At 50.7% G+C, this 15815-nt stretch overlaps 1 protein-coding gene across 1 annotated transcript in view; it reads left to right on the top strand.

The window, feature by feature from the left end:
- Positions 1–375: 375 nt before the first annotated feature.
- Positions 376–15815, top strand: part of FAH (fumarylacetoacetate hydrolase) — a 28073-nt gene continuing 12633 nt past the window's right edge. Inside the window, exons 1-7 of the mRNA XM_065906773.1 lie at positions 376–534; positions 4307–4417; positions 6170–6291; positions 6800–6849; positions 12686–12776; positions 14972–15069; positions 15162–15214. Of these exons, the coding sequence (XP_065762845.1) occupies positions 454–534; positions 4307–4417; positions 6170–6291; positions 6800–6849; positions 12686–12776; positions 14972–15069; positions 15162–15214 (606 nt within the window). The 5' untranslated portion in view covers positions 376–453. The remainder of the gene's footprint in view (positions 535–4306; positions 4418–6169; positions 6292–6799; positions 6850–12685; positions 12777–14971; positions 15070–15161; positions 15215–15815) is intronic.

Below are 15815 nucleotides of genomic sequence, written 5' to 3' on the forward strand. Positions count from 1 at the left end.
CCCTCGGCAGCTGGACCGAGGTCGGAGGGCCCTCTAAGAGGAGGCTGGGCTGCGCAGAGGCAAAGCTGTAGTGGGAGGGACAGGATGGATATTGCCGAGTTGGAATTTGCTGAGGAACAGGCCTCGTGGAGGGGCGGGGCCTCAAGAGAGGCGGGGCTCGAGAAGGGGAGGTCTTGTGGTGGGCGGGGCCCCGAGAGGGCGTCCTCTTGGAAAGAGGCGGTCCCTTGGGGGGCGGGGCTCAGCGAGGGGCGTCTCTTGTGGGAGGGGTTCGGGGAGGGGCGGAGCCCTCGAAAGGGGCGGGCCGGGCCCTGCTGTGTCACCGGCTCAGCTCTGGCGGGAGGCGGGGGTCTGAGGGGGCGGAATCCGCAGGGGGCGTGGCCCAGCCTGCCCGTCTCTGCGAGTCCTGTCCCGCAGGCCGCGCGCACCCTGCCTCCCTGTTCCGTGCTCGCCAGTATGTCTTTCGTCCCGGTGGCCGAGGATTCTGACTTCCCCATTCACAATCTGCCCTACGGCGTCTTCTCCACCCGAGGCAACGTGAGCTGCTGCGCGCGCTTCCGGGAGCGGGGAGGGAGGGCGTCCCCTCCGCCCGGGACCCCCACCCTCCTGCCCCGCCCCTGGCCTCAGTCCAGCCTTGCCCCCTCTTGCCGGCACCCGACCGAGCTGGATGTGGGGCCCGTCGTTTCCCGGCTCGTCGCCCCTCGCGAAGACCCCCGGGGTCGTTGGGGCCCCATGAGCGGTGCCTCCCCTTCTGGGAGTGCCTTGGGAGGGGGCTGGAGGCTGGGGCTGATCGCCGAGGGTGAAGGTTGGTTAGGATCCCTCCTGCTGTTGGTTCAGATCGCTCCTGGTAGCTTTCCAGATGTGAGTTGTTGAAACCGTCAGCCTGTTTCTGCACATTTGCACAAAAATTAAATGCAAAATGAAGCATGGCTCTCCCTCTCAGGCAAGCAGAGCAAGTTATATTAAATATTATTATTACAGAGAAGTTGAAGCGCAGTCTTACTGCCTACTCCGAAGTCATTTCGCTCTGTTTCCTTCGCTGGAGACACCACATTATGGCCGGTTGTTCATCCTCCATGTTAGCCCCTCACCTTAGAAATATTCATTGACCCGGTATACTTAGTAACTCAAAGGGATGAGTTCATTCACATCAGAGGCCTGGGATCCTAGAAGTTAATTTCTTTACCTCCAACTGGCCTTGTTTCAGCTTCTTGAGCTCCCTGGCATTCCCTTGCTGATCAGAAGCCCTTTGGGGGTAGGGAAATGAAATTTCACTTAGTAAGTGTAGTCTGATGGGCAGAAAGAAATCTTGAAAACTGTGGGGTTTATCAACAAACATATAATAAGTTCTGTGGGTGGGGAAAGCAGATTCCCTTGGATTCATTCATGGCCTTTTTGGCTTAGCTTTCTGCTCCCAACTTTCATGGTAAGCCCCTGATTATCTCTGAGAAGCCTTGAACTCCCAAACCTGATGGTGCCCAGCAGTGTTCAGGAACCGTCTGCTAAATGGAGCTTGTGGCAGTTAGCAAAGTGGTTTCCTGCCCCTATGACTGATCCTTGTCCCCATGTGCAGCAAATGCTTGGATCTAGAAGAGTCAGCGTGTGGTTTCACAACTGCCAAGCCTGACCAGATGTCACAAGGATGCCAAAGGTTAACAGTCCCCTGAAGGGCCAGAGGCAGGTTAAACCTTAACCTGTGTTGGCCAAGCACACTCTACTGGCCAGCACCCTCCCCACCCCCGCCACCGCCCCCTGCACTCCTCTAACATTCTGCTTTCAGCCGAGGGTCCGCACTTTTCCTCAGGGGCCAAATCTGGAGGACAAATCGCTTAGGCAGAAGCCTTTGCAAGAGGCAGGGGGCGTGCTCTGACTTGCTATCCCAGAGAACTCGAGAATGAATGCTCCTTAGAGTGTGGCCAGTAGCTTGCAGACTCCATGCCCCAGCTGTTTTCATATTAGACTGTGCAAGGACAGCCACTGTACAGAGGTTCACTGCCTTCTAAAAAGAATGCTGGAGGTTGTGAGTTGGCTCCCTTGGCATTCCAAAAGGCTGAGGCCCTTCAAGTGGAACTGGCTGTGTCGAAGCTCTGGCTGCAGGCGCTGGACATTCCAGAGGTGGTGACCACTTCTCCAGACTGGTCTGGTCGCCAAGACAAAGTCCTCCCTCTCCTCCATGCCAGATGCCAGCCGTGCATCATTTGGGTGGAACAGTAGTGAACAAGGGTTCCCAGATGGTACTAGTGGTAAAGAACCTGCCAACCAATGCAGGAGATGTAAGAGGCGTGGGTTTGATCCCTTGGTTGGGAAGATCCCCTGGAGAAGGAAATGGCAACCCACTCCAGTATTCTTGACATATGTACACTACTAGTGGAAAGCTGTTGCGTAGCATAGGAAGCTCAGCTTGGTGCTCTGTGATGACTTAGAGGGGTGGGACGGGGATATATGTACATATGGCTGATTCACTTTGCTGTATAGCAGAAGCTAAACAAAATCATAGAGCAAGTATACTGCCATAAAAAAAGAGTAGTCCCAACAATTAATGGAGGGACTTGCTATCTCGAGTCCTAGGTCAGGGTTGGAACACACAAGCTGCTTCTCACCTTTACTTGCAGCTGAGGAAGCAAGCTTATGATTATGATTAGGTCTTGGCTGCTGCTAGTGGCCTCAGTTCCCTTCTTCCTCCAGCAGATTGTGGGCGCCAGGGTCAGAGAAATGGCTCAAGGGTCCACCTGCAGATCCCCTTAGCGGGCACCCCCCAGGGGTCCATGTGGCTCAGCTCATTGTCCAGGGAGTCTGAGGCCCAGGGAGCTAGCAGTGGAGCTGGAAATGAGGCGCTTGGTTCTCCAGGCAGCCTCCTCCCGGGTGGCCTGGGGCCTCAGGGCCGGGTGAGGGTGTGGCTCTGGTCTACACCTGTCCCAGGGGCTGATGTGCGTGGAGAGGTAACCATCTTGTCCTAGTCCCCCAGAATGAGCAGCCAGTGGAGATAAAGCCAGTCGGTAGCCCTACCTCTTAAACTCACTGGACCTGAGATGGCAAAGCTGGTAGTTCAGGAGAACTGGAAGGTCAACTCAGGACAAGCCCAGCTGGTTGAGTCTGCAGACATGCTCTCAGGTTCCTTCTTTGTTTGTTTGTTTTTTTAAAGCTTTACCAAGAGTCAAATACTTTCTATTTATTTATTTGGCTGTGCCGGATCTTAGTTGTGGCTCATAGGATCTTCATTGTGTCATTTGAGATCTTTAGTTGCTGCACACTGGCATGTGGGCTCAGTATTTGTGGCATGTGGGCTTAGATGCTCCATGGCATGAGGGATCCTAGTTCCCTGTCTAGGGATTGAACCTGTGCCCCCTGCATTGCAAGGTAGAATCTTAACCATTGGACCACCAGGGAAGTCCCTCTTGGATTCCTCATTGATAAATCAAGTTCAGCACCTTGGGAACAAAGGCCAGGCTTTGACAAATACTTGAGACATCTTCACACTCAGGCTTAAAGCCTGGATCTAATGGTACAGAAAGGAACTTCCCTTGAATATTCTGAACAGTCTGGCTTCCTGCCCCCTCATGACTTGAACTCTGCTCTGATTGAGTCATAAGAGAGTACATTAACCCAAGCCCCTGACCCTCCTCTGTGCCTGGGACACTCTCTGCTCTGCTGTGCAGAGGAATTGCCCCCAAGGGAAGGCCTAGGTTTAACTTAAGAAATAATCCAGTTGCCTGGTGAGGTGGTGAGCTCTCTGTCACCAGAGGCATTTAAGTGACACCTGAGAAACTTTGCTGGGGTCTTTGCCTGGATAAGGGGCTTGGATTATGCAGGAAACAGATTCTTTCCTCTTTGTGTCCTCAAGGCAGAGATGGTGCCAGGCTCTGCCCAGACAGAGATGACAGGGTCAATTTCAGCCCTCTGAGAGGCAAAAGCAGCTGGGGTATGGTGCTAAGGATCCAATTCCTCAGCCCCTCTCCACAGTGTACATGCTTGCATAGTTGTTTCAGTTGTGTTGGACTCTTTGCAACCCCATGCATTGAGCCCCCCAGGCTTCTCTGTTCATGGGATTCTCCAGGCAAGAATACTGGAATGGCTTGCCATGCTCTCCTCCAGGGGATCTTCCTGACCCAGCAATAGAACCTGAATCTTATGCATCTGCTACATTGCAGGCAGATTCTTTACCCACTGAGCCACCTGGGAAGCCCTTCCTCTCCACAGAGGGCCATCTATAAAGCAGGGCCCTTGGGCTCTTAGATAGACAGACTTGCTGGGTAAGTGAGCCCAGCCCGGCCAACTGCTCCCAGTGCTGACCATGCCATCTTCCTTCCAGCCAAGACCAAGGATCGGCGTGGCCATTGGGGACCAGATCCTGGACCTCAGTGTCATCAAGCACCTCTTCACTGGGCCGATCCTCTCCGGACACCAGGATGTCTTTGATAAGGTAGAACATTGGGATGTGGCTTGCCCTGGATCTCAGTGGCCATTTGTTGCAAATGCCACTAAGAAAATGCTCTTCAAAAAACAAAACAAACAACAACAACAAAAAAAGAAAATGCTCTTTACCTTCCATTTCTTTTCTTTTTAAAAATCTATTTAGCTGTGCCAGGTCTTAGTTGTGGCAGGCAGGATCTTTGTTGCATAATGGGGATCTAGTTCCCTGACCAGAGATCAAATCCAGGCCCCCTGTATTGGGAGTGCGCAGTCCTGGACCACCAGAGAAGTCCCTGCCTTGCATTTCTGACAGCGGTGGTGCCTTGAGATCTCAGGGATTTTCCTTGGATAGTCAATCATTCAGTTGTATCCAACTCTTTTTGATCCCATAGACTATAGCTAGCCAGGCTCCTTTGTCCATGGGATTCTCCAGGCAAGAATACTGGAGTTGGTTGCCATGCCCTCCTCCACGGGATCTTACTGGCCTAGGGATCAAACCTGGGTCTCCTGCATTGCAGGTAGACTCCTTGGATAAGTTTGAGGTTGTTATGAGACAGACAGGCTGGCAGGAGGCAGCCTTGGTAACCTGTAGGGTGAGTTCTGAGGTGAGATGACTGTCAGTCTCTCCACAGGCCTGGCCCCCCCCCCCCCCCCCCCCAGTTGTCTCTGACATGAAGCTCTCCAACAACTGGTTCATTTCCTCATTTTAAGACGCTTGAGTCTCTGCTTGTTCCAGGCTGGTGCTGGGCCCTCTGAGGGAGGAAACCAGGAGCTCCACTCTCTAGGTTTAAATACAGCCTAGGAGGAATGGACAGCTGACCCCAAGTGCCCTCTTTGTTGCCACCACTTTAGAAGTCAGCCTGAAGGACACGTACATGGGCAATGGATATGAATATACTCCCCTGTGAATGGTCAAATGCTTTTTTTAAAAAAAATATTTATTTACTTATTTGCACAGGTCTTAGTTGCAGCACAGGGTATCTTTGCTGCTGCGTGTAGAGTATTTGCAGCATGTGGGATCTAGTTCCCTGACCAGGGATCACACTCAGTCCCCCTGCACTGGACGTGCAGAATCTTAGCCACTGGAACACCAGGGAAGTCCCTGTCTAAGTGCTTTGATGTGCATCCTCTCCTTCCACGGAAGGAAGTTGATATTTATTGAGTACCTCCCTATGCGTCAGGAGTTTTACACATACCTCTCATTCAATGCTCACAATGACCCTCTGGCATAGGGATGGCATCCTCATTAGATTTGATGAGGGTCTAATTTGAAACAAGACACAATTCTCCCAGGTCACATCGCTGCCAGGATTGGAGCCAGGACTCGAACTCTGGCCTTGAAAATCCACAAGTGCTTTTTAGGCCTCACCTCAGTGGCTCAGAAACCTTTTCTTAGCTCATGTGAAGGGGGTTGGTGCAAGACCCCTGCAGACTGAAGGCCTCCACTGGAGGAACGAGCCATTTTCATTGCAGGCTGGGCCAAGTTTAACAGGGCAGCCATCTCAGAAGGCAGCTCTTGGGTTTGGCCAATTGCCTATAAAGCCATGTGGGGTTGAAACCCCAATAGGAGCAATGACACGTCTCCTCCACTTGATGAACAAATGATGAAACTAAGAACTACAGTCCTGAAGGTTTGAATGAACTGGAGATAAGTGACAGGGGCCCCAGAGAGCTGCTAGGCTGGCTCCTGTCAATAGGAGGGGTAGTGCAAGGGGCTTTTCCACCGGTGATCACCTTTTCTTCCTCCCCATCTTGGTCCTAGCCAACTCTCAACAGCTTCATGGGCCTGGGTCAGGCTGCCTGGAAGGAGGCGAGAGCATTCTTGCAGAACCTGCTGTCTGCCAGCCAAGCCAGGCTCAGAGATGACGTGGAGCTTCGGCAGCGGTGAGGAGTCCGTGGACCTTGGTGGGCAGGGATAAGGAGATCTGCCTGGGCAGAGGGGGACAGTGTGGTCATCAGGGACATTCTGAGTCATGGCCCGGCTGCTTTGGCCTCATCTGGGGCACATTTTGGTGGGAGGGCTCTGGGCCAATGGGGATTACCTCTCTTGATGGACTGGGGTGTCCAGGCCATGTCTGGCACCGCCCCCCATGCCAGCCCCCCTCTTTTCACTCAACTATTCCTCATCAGCATCATTCATGTGCTTGTCTGGTTTCCAAATTAGGGGTAATTTGGTTCATTTCCTAGAGTGGAACATAGAAGCAGGAGGGAGGCACCTTGCCTTTAGTGGGTGGACGTCTATCCTGGTGAGGCACCAGGCCTGCCTGGAAGTGCTCACTGCAGATCATGAGCAGGATTTGGGGCATGATCCAGGCTGAGCCTGTGGATGATCAGAGCAGGGACCCTGCTTTGCTGCATGCTTGACCCTGAAGCCCCTTCTTTGGTGTTTCAGTGCGTTCACATCCCAGGCTTCCGCTACGATGTATCTTCCAGCTGCCATAGGTGAGTCTAGTCTCTTTAACAGGATGTGCATGGAGCAGCTGCTTGCCCAGGGCCCTGTCCCTGCTTCCTGTGGGGAAGGTCACAGAGAAGGGGCTCTGGGGCTGTCAAGGCCTCCCCGTCAGGGACCCAGGCCCAGCCTTGACCCAGGCGTCTCTAAAGGCCAGCACTTTCACTGAGGGTAGTTGCTCCCTGCTTAGATTTGTACCTGGCTCCCTGGCTCCCTGTGTGTGCAGGAACTCACTCTCCTTTCCCAGAGGGCTGTGGTGGGGGTGCCCAGAGCGCAGTCCACGAGTCAGCGGCTTCAAAGCTCAAGGAGAGAGGCCGGAGGGTCCTGGAGGGCCCCAGGTTGAGCCGTGGGTTGGATGTCTGATTGGAGTTTCACTCTGAAAGTTGCAGTTGTCTAAGGGCTTTCCTGGGGGTCCAGTGGCTAGGACTCCACACTCCCAATGCAGGGGACCCAGGTTCCATCCCTGATCAGGGAACTAGGTCCCACAATCCGTAAGACCAGACACAGCCAAATAAATTATATATAGATATATATGATGCTGCTGCTGCTGCTGCTACTTAGTCATGTCCGACTCTTTGCGACCCTTGGGTTGTAGCCCCCCAGGCTCCTCTGTCTGTGGAATTCTCCAGGCCAGAATACTGGAGTGGGTTACCAATTCCTCTTCCAGGGGATCTTCCTGACCCAGTGATCAAACCCGCATCTCCTGCACTGCAGGCAGATTCTTTACCCATTGAGCCATTCTGGAGAATTCCTACACACACACACACACACACACACACATCAAGTTGCAGTTGTCCAAACCCTCTTGGCCCAAAGCAGAGAGTTACGATCAGGCAGAAGGCTGAGCCCTTCCTGCTTGTCCACCAGCCCGGGTGGTGGGGGAGGTGGGCGGGGCGGCGCCTGCCTGCTGAGTCAGCCTGGGCTCCTGGGCGCTGAGAGGCCAGTTGGTCCTGCCAGTGCTTCTGGGGAGATGTGACTTCTGCCTCTGCCCCTGTTTCTATGGGCCACTTCCTGGAGCAGCACCCCAAGGCCTGCCTTGAGGATAATCTTCCAGAAGACAGGCACGCACAGGTTCAGTATATTTACTGCCCCTCATCTAAGGGTTTGAGGATGAAAGGCAGTTGGGATGATGTGCTCAGAAGCTCACAGCTCAAACCCGAGTATAGTGAGAATGGAATCGTTTCCCTTCTAATCATCACCCACCCCTGGGCTCCCCGCTTCTCCTCCCATTCCCCCTTCATGTCCTTTCTCTTGGTTCTTCCCTTTGACTTCTTTCTAAATGCTCCACCTTTGCAGCAGCTTTCCTGAGGTATGATTTACACAGCCCACAGTTCTCCCATTGTCAGTGTGCGGTTTAATGAGTTTTAGACAATATATACCGCCATGCAGTCACTCCCACAATCACATTGGAAAACACTCAGTCAGCACAAAGCTTCTATTTGTAGTCAGTCCCTGCTCTCACTCCAGGCAACCATGGCCTGTCCCCAGTTTTACCTCACCTAGTGATTTCATATAAATAACATTACACCATATGCAGATCTACTGTGTCTATCTCAGCTGGTATTCCCCCTCATTATTCTTTCCCTCATATTAGTTTTTCATAACACGTATTCTTTTATTAAATGAAAATCAGAGACTTCACAGGTCGTTCAGTGTTTTAGACTAGATGCTTCCAATGCAGGGGGCACGGGTTCGATCCCTGGTCAGGGAACTAGAATCTCACATGCCATGTGGCACACACACACTTAAAACAAACCACTCAGTTTTGTAGTCTAGGAGGTCTTTAAAAAAATGTTTTAAAAATTGTGATAAAATACACATTACACAGCATTGACCATCTTCATGATTTTTAAGTGTATCACTGGTATCCAGTACATGACATTGTCCCCCATATTATTTTTAGCTTTTTGTAACAGGAGGTCCTGCCCACTAAACTGGGCTGCAGGCACCACCGGCTGGGGTGTGGGGTGAGTGGGTGAGTGGCTGGGGTTCTGCCTCTGTCACTGTCTTAGAGCTTGGCCTGGACACCATCTTTTCCAATCCTTTTTACGTGACCATGAAATGGATTTTGTGTATAGATACTGAAAACAAACAAGGAAGTAGAAGCTGTTAATTTTCTTTGGCAGGAATGCTCTGAAATAGTGTGCTGGTTCTACCCTGAGCTCCTACCTGGGCAGGTCTTATTGCAAAATTCAGCAGCGTGTTGTTCTAAAGTAAATGCTGGAGCAACATACACTTCTACTACACTTTGTAGTGTCTCACACAAGTTTTTAATAATTTTTTGGAAAGATTATGATTTAAAAAAAGATTCAGTCTTTGAGTCTGCCTGAATTCTCTCAAAGGAGAAATTGTAAGTGGAATAACCGTGGCAGCAGTGACCCTCAGTGGGGTAAGGGAAGGGATTTTATTTGGGGCCTGCTGTGTGCCAGGCATGGGCTTCCCTGATGGCTCAGTGGTAAAGACTCTGCCTGGATTGAGAAGATCCCCTGGAGGAGGAAATGGCAATCCACTCCAGTCTTCTTGCCTGGGGAATTTCATGGACAGAGGAGCCTGGTGCACTGTAGTCCATGGGGCTGCAAAGAGTTGGACGTGACAGCACAGCAAGAACAGCGTTGTGCCAAGCACTGTGATAAGACATATTATATAGATGTATTGTTTCCTTTACTGAATTTTTATGCCTGTGATTGGCATTATTACTCCCAGTGGAGAAACTGAGTTCTAAAGTATCAAAGGGACTTTCTCAAGGCTACACGTAGGCAAGAAACAGCAGAATCAGAATTCACAGGCAGGTTTGGGCATGTTGTCTACTGTGTGGGCCTTGCTCATCTGTGAAATGACAATAGAATGATCTACCTGAAGGCATCGTTTTAAAGCAGGTTCCTTCTGACCCTGAGACCTATGATTTTATGAAAAATGGCACTTGTTTCCATGTTTCTGTTACTAAGAGAAGAGCTATAACGTGGAGTTTTGTTTCTTTGTAAGTGATTTTCTGTGTCTTACATGCTTTCCATCATGCAAGAGGGTTCTACATGTCCAGCAACAAATGGTAGGAAGCCAGCCAGGCTTCCCCAAGAAGTGAGGAGGACAGGCAGGAGCCCAGGACCCCCTCCCCGACTCTGAGGTGGGCACAGTCCAGCCACTTTTCATTTTTAAGATCCCAGATTATTTTTTTCCGTCAAAGACCTCTTCTTTAAAAAATTCTTTTTGTTATTTTTTTTTTGGCCACACATGTGGGATCTTAGTTCCCTGACTAGGGTTTGAACCTGCACCCAGTGCACCCCCTGCATTGGAAGCACAGAGTCTTAACCACTGGACTGCCAGGGAAGTCCCCCAAAGACCCCTTCTTGATTTGTGGATGCAACATCCTTTTTTATTAGCTATATTAAAGGATTCTTCTTCTTCTTTTTTTTTTTCCTGCCCCGCCCTAAGGTATATGGAATCTTAGTTCCCTGGTCAGGGATCAAACCTGCGCCCCCTGCATTGGAAGCATGGAGTCTTAACCACTGGACCACCAGGAAGGTCCCCTAAAGGATGCTTCTTTTTCAGTCTCCTTCTCGCATCTCTATTAATCCTGCTTCCTCTCTTTCGTTTCTTTTGTGAGTTGAATTAGTATCTCTCTCATGGTGAGGATTCTTCTGGATGTTTGGTGATTCTGGGGTTTTTTGTACTCATCTTTTTTGGGGTTGCACTGGGTCTTTGCAACATGCAGGCTTAGTTGCCCTGTAGCATGTGAGATCTTAGTTCTTTGACCAGGGATTGAACCCACATCCTCTGCATTGGAAGGCAAATTCTTAACCACTGGACCACCAGGGAAGTCCCTTGTGCTTATCTTTATTTGTGTAGGAAACTCTCCTCTGTAAGGTGCTGGTGAATGCAGCTTTTCCTATAACCAGCCCCAAGGAAAGGGACATGGTCTACTTCTGATGGGGAGCTCTGGTTTTGTTTCATGGTTGTGGGGAGACTGCCCTGCTTCTGCCTAGTGCTGTAGTCTCTGGAGGCATTACCTCAGCTCCCCGGACCCACCCCTTACCCCAGGCACAGTCTCCTGGTATTGGCTGCTTGGGCGAAGCTGGGTAAAGATGGGGATGGCCAGCAGGGACTCAATCCCCTGCACTCTCTTCAGTCCCTCCCTCTGCCTTCCCATGCTCTCCTGAGGGCCTGCTGGATTTTGGCTCACTGCTTGGCTTTCAGGAATCCCTTATGATTTCCAGTTGGCCAGTGGTGCCTTCTTGTTATGGATTTATGCTTCTAACAAATATATCAGCTATTCTGTCTGTGCTTTGGGACTGAAGATGGAAAGCAGCCATGAAAGCTCAGGGTGCCCCTGCTCTAACGGACCCTCGTAGACTTTTCTCTCTTCTCATCCTTCATAAGGTGGGTCAGCATAAAGGATCCGCCTGCAATGCAGGAGACTCAGGAGACCTGGGATCGATCCCTGGGTCAGGAAGATCTCCTGGAGGAGGAAATGACAACCCACTCCAATATTCTTTCCTGGAAAATCCCATGAACAGAGGAGCCTGGCAGGCTACAGTCCATGGGGTTGTAAAGGAGTCAGACACAACTGAATGACTGAGCAGACACTAAGCATGCATCCTTCACCACTGCCTTTTCTAGTCTAGACTGTTGGTACTGGCTCTGTCGAACTTTTAATTTACCTACTAGTAATATATTTTTTTTGGAAGAGAGATTGTGGAGGATAAACAGGCAAACTATTTCTGCGTATTTGAGCAGTTCCCTGTCTTATGGGAGCCTGTGCCTATAGCATGCAATCCACCTAGTCTGTTCCAGTCTTCATCACCAGGCCCCACTGAGACCTTGTTCTTGGCACTATGTGTGTGTTAGTTGCTCAGTCATGTCCGACTCTTTGCGGCTCCAATAGACCATAGCCCAGCTGGCTCCTCTGTCCATTGGATTCTCCAGGCAAGAATACTGGAGTGGGTTGCCATTCCCTTCTCTAGGGGATCTTCTTGATCCAGGGATTGAACCCAGGTCTCCTGCATTGCAGGCAGATTCTTTACTGTCTGAGCCACCAAGGAGAGAGAGTCAGACAAAATGTGGCCTGGGCGGGGCTGCTCTGAAATGGCTTCAGTTTTGCAGAGGGATAAGACCTGCACACTCAGGACCAGGGCACAAGTGGGACATGGAGCCCTCCGGCCGGGAGAAGGGCTGGCTTGGATGCTGAGTGGACTTGGAGGAGGGGCAGTCCAGCTAGGGAGAGTGGGTGTGGCTTCATGGTCTAGGGGGTGGGGCCTAAACTGAGCTGCCAGGGTCTGGACACACAGACACAAGGAAGACGCCAGTCCACCCAGGGGTAGTCACAGCTGAGGAAAGGCCTGGTAATCGGAGCTGGTGGGTGGGAGGGGTATCAGCTATTCATTCGCAAATTTCATTGTTTGTTTCAGGAAATCTGTTTTATTTTTATTATTATCTTTACAAATTTAAGAACTTATTTTTATTATTAACTTGGAATTGTTTTTGATACCCTTTATTTATTTATTATTATTAGGCCATGAAGTGCAGCATATAGGATTTTAGTTCACGGACCAGGGATCAAACCCGTGCCCCTGCAGTGGGAAGCTTGAAGTCTTAACCACTGGACTTCCAGGGAAATCCCCTAATTTGTTTCTGATTTTTCACTTGGGAGTTCTCAAAACAAATTTTCAGTGGTGTAAATAGCTTTTGGATGTGCCAGTGTTGCTGGGCATGTGCCTCCAGCCCCTGCTGGCTAGTCTTGCTGGCTCAACTGCCCAACCCTGACCCTTGGAACCGGCCCTTCCCCATTCTTCAGCATCCAGGTCGCTGACAGCATCTCTGTCCTTTCCCCTGCAGGCGACTACACGGACTTCTATTCCTCTCGGCATCACGCCACCAATGTCGGGGTCATGTTCAGGGGCAAGGAGAATGCATTGATGCCAAACTGGTATGTCCCGTACCCTGGTGTGGCTGAGCTCCAAGTATGTATTTCTGTGTCCAGCAGCATGTGGTTCTGGGAGCTTCCAGGTCCTCTCAGTTTAAAGGAACCAGGGAGGAAAGCCCACAAGGGCCATGACATTACTGTACCTGGAAACAGCAACCCCAACTTCTGGTTCTCCTCTTGGCTCAGCCCTGGACCTGCTGTGGAATCGTGGGGCAGTCCCTTGAGACTTTTGATCTAGACAACATGGGTTGAAATTAGATACTGAGTCACCAACATCCTTCCAGCTCCTTTGATTTGTAAGCTGTGAATTACAGTTCTATTGGTGAATTCTAATGCTGGTTCCTCTGGGAAGCTCTAGAGGAAGAATCCATTTCCTTGACTATTCTGGCTTCCAGAGACTGCTTGCACTGCTTAGCTTGGGACCTCTTCCTCAGATGACTGCAGCCTCTAGGCTCCATCTGCAACAGTGCTAATTCCTCCTTTGACCTTCTTCCCTTTATAAGGATCCTTCCAGGTGGCTCAGTGGTAAAGAACCCACCTGCCAATGCAGGAGACATGAGAGACTCAGGTTCAGTCCCTGGGCTGGGAAGATCCCCTAGAGTAGGAAATGGCAACCCACTCCAGTATTCTTGGCTGGGAAATCCCCTGGACAGAGGAGCCTGACGGGCTGTAGTCCAAAGGGTTGCAAAGAGTTGCTGCTTATGACTGAGCAGTCGCACACACACACACATGCACACACATGGTTACATGCAGGGACCACCTGATAATTCAGAGTAATCTCCATAATCTCATGATCATTGACTTCACATCTGCAAGCCTCTTTTACTATAGAAGGTGATATTCACAGCTTTCAGAGGTTAAGACCTGGATATTTTTTTTTTAACTTTTTATGTTGGAGTATAGTCGACTCACAATGGTGTGATGGTTTCAGGTGGACAGCGAAGGGACTCAGCCATACGTACACATGTATCCATTCTTTCCCGAACTCCCCTCTCATCCAGGTTGTCACATAACACTGAGCAGAATTCCCTGTGCTGGACATGGATATCTTTGGAGGGGCTATTATTTGGCCTCACACACATACATGCACACTCATACATATACACACATACACACATACATATACCTACATACATACAGGCTTCTCATTGCGGTGGCTTCTTGTTGTGGAGCACAGGCTCTTAGGGCACATGGGCTTAGTTGCCCCATGGTATCTGGTATCTGGCATGTGGTGTCTTCCTGAAGGAGGGATTGAACCTGTGTTTCCTGCATTGTCAGGCAGTTTCTTAACCACCTGGACCACTAAGGAAATCCTTTCTTTTTAATGTTGAGCAATGGCTGCCTGAGGCGAAGACCTGACTTGTTGGAAAAGACCCTGATGCTGGGAAAGATTGAAGGCAGGAGAAGGGGATGACAGAGGATGAGATAGTTGGATGGCATCATTGACTCAATGGACATGAGTTTGAGCAAAATCCAGGAGATGGTGAAGGACAGGGAAGCCTGACAGACTGAACAACAACAACAGAAAATATCCCATTGTCTATCGAGACCACATTCTTGCTCATCCATTTATTTGTTTCTGGACACTTGGGAGTTCTTTTCGATATTTGAACCATGTATGTGTTGACTCACTTTCATTTTTATTTTGAAAGCATTTTGAAATTTAGTCACTCAGTCGTGTCTGACTCTTTGCCACCCCATGGACTGTAGCCCACCAGGCTCCTCTGCCCATTGGATTTCTCAGGCAAGAATACTGGAGTGGGTTGCCATTTTCTGCTCCAGGAGATCTTCCCAACCCAGGGATTGAACCTGCATCTCTTGCATCTCCTGCATTGGCAGATGTATTCTTTACCACTGTGCCACCTGGGAAGCCCTAGGTCCTTATTACTTATCTATTTTATATATGTGCCTGCGTGCTAAGTTGCTTCAGTTGTGTCAGACTCACTGTGACCCTGTGGACTGTACGTAGCCCACCAAGCTGCTCTGTCCAAGGGATTCTCCAGGCAAGAATACTGGAGCTGGTAGTCATTCCCTTCTCCAGGGGATCTTCCCAGATCACCCACATTCTTTACCATCTGAGCCACCAGGGAAGCTCATGTATGTATATGTTGACTCCCTTTTGTTTCATCTGAAAACACTTTGAAATTTCATCTGTACATGTAACAGCATCAAGGCTTCCTCTCGCCTTCCTTCCTCAGGCTGCACCTGCCGGTGGGCTACCACGGGCGCGCGTCCTCCGTGGTGGTGTCTGGCACCCCGATCCGCAGGCCCCTGGGGCAGATGCGACCCGACGACTGTAAGTGCCCCCAGTGTCCAGACCTTCCAGGCTCCGCTGTTTGTCCCCACACGCCTGGCACCCACTAACCTCTCTCTCTCCTGTTATTCCAGCTAAGCCTCCCGTTTATGGTGCCTGCAAACTCCTGGACTTCGAGTTGGAGATGGTAAGCCCTGTCTCGGTGTTTTACTGGCGTGGGGTCTGTATACACACTAGGGCAGGAGGGCTCTCGCAGTGACACCCCTGGACAACAGGCTGTTCCCTCATCTCAACCATGTTGATGGCAGTTCTGGGTCCCCACCTGGCCTTCGGAAGTACCGTCCAGCCTCATTACTCACTGATTCTGTATTTTTAAGTTCACTAACAGTTCATTTGTAACCTCCAAATTAGTAATCGGAGAGGTTTTGAGGGGTCACCTGAAGACACACACAGGGTGGCAGAAAATTTGAGTCTCAGGTTTAGGTGGTCCTCGGAGTGGCTCCTGGTGCGGGTCCCCTGGTGTGCACTTTGGGTCCCCTGGTTGGACTGTGAGCATGGGCATCTAGGTTGATTGGAGGCAGGCTAGGTCTCCCTGTATTTTCGGTCCTGCCTGGTGATATCTTTGGATTCCATCCAGGGGAGACAAATAGTCACTAGTCCCAGGAGGGCATGCCAAGCCAGCCCTCTGCCTCTCACTGCCTTTGTGAGGCTGCCATGTGGCCCCTAAGAGAAGGTCTCTCCAAGCCAGATGCCCCAGAGCAGGGCACAGAGCCCCAGTTTAAATGGGA

The sequence above is a fragment of the Muntiacus reevesi genome, chromosome 15 (assembly GCF_963930625.1).
Source record: "Muntiacus reevesi chromosome 15, mMunRee1.1, whole genome shotgun sequence".
Classification (NCBI taxonomy): domain Eukaryota; kingdom Metazoa; phylum Chordata; class Mammalia; order Artiodactyla; family Cervidae; genus Muntiacus; species Muntiacus reevesi.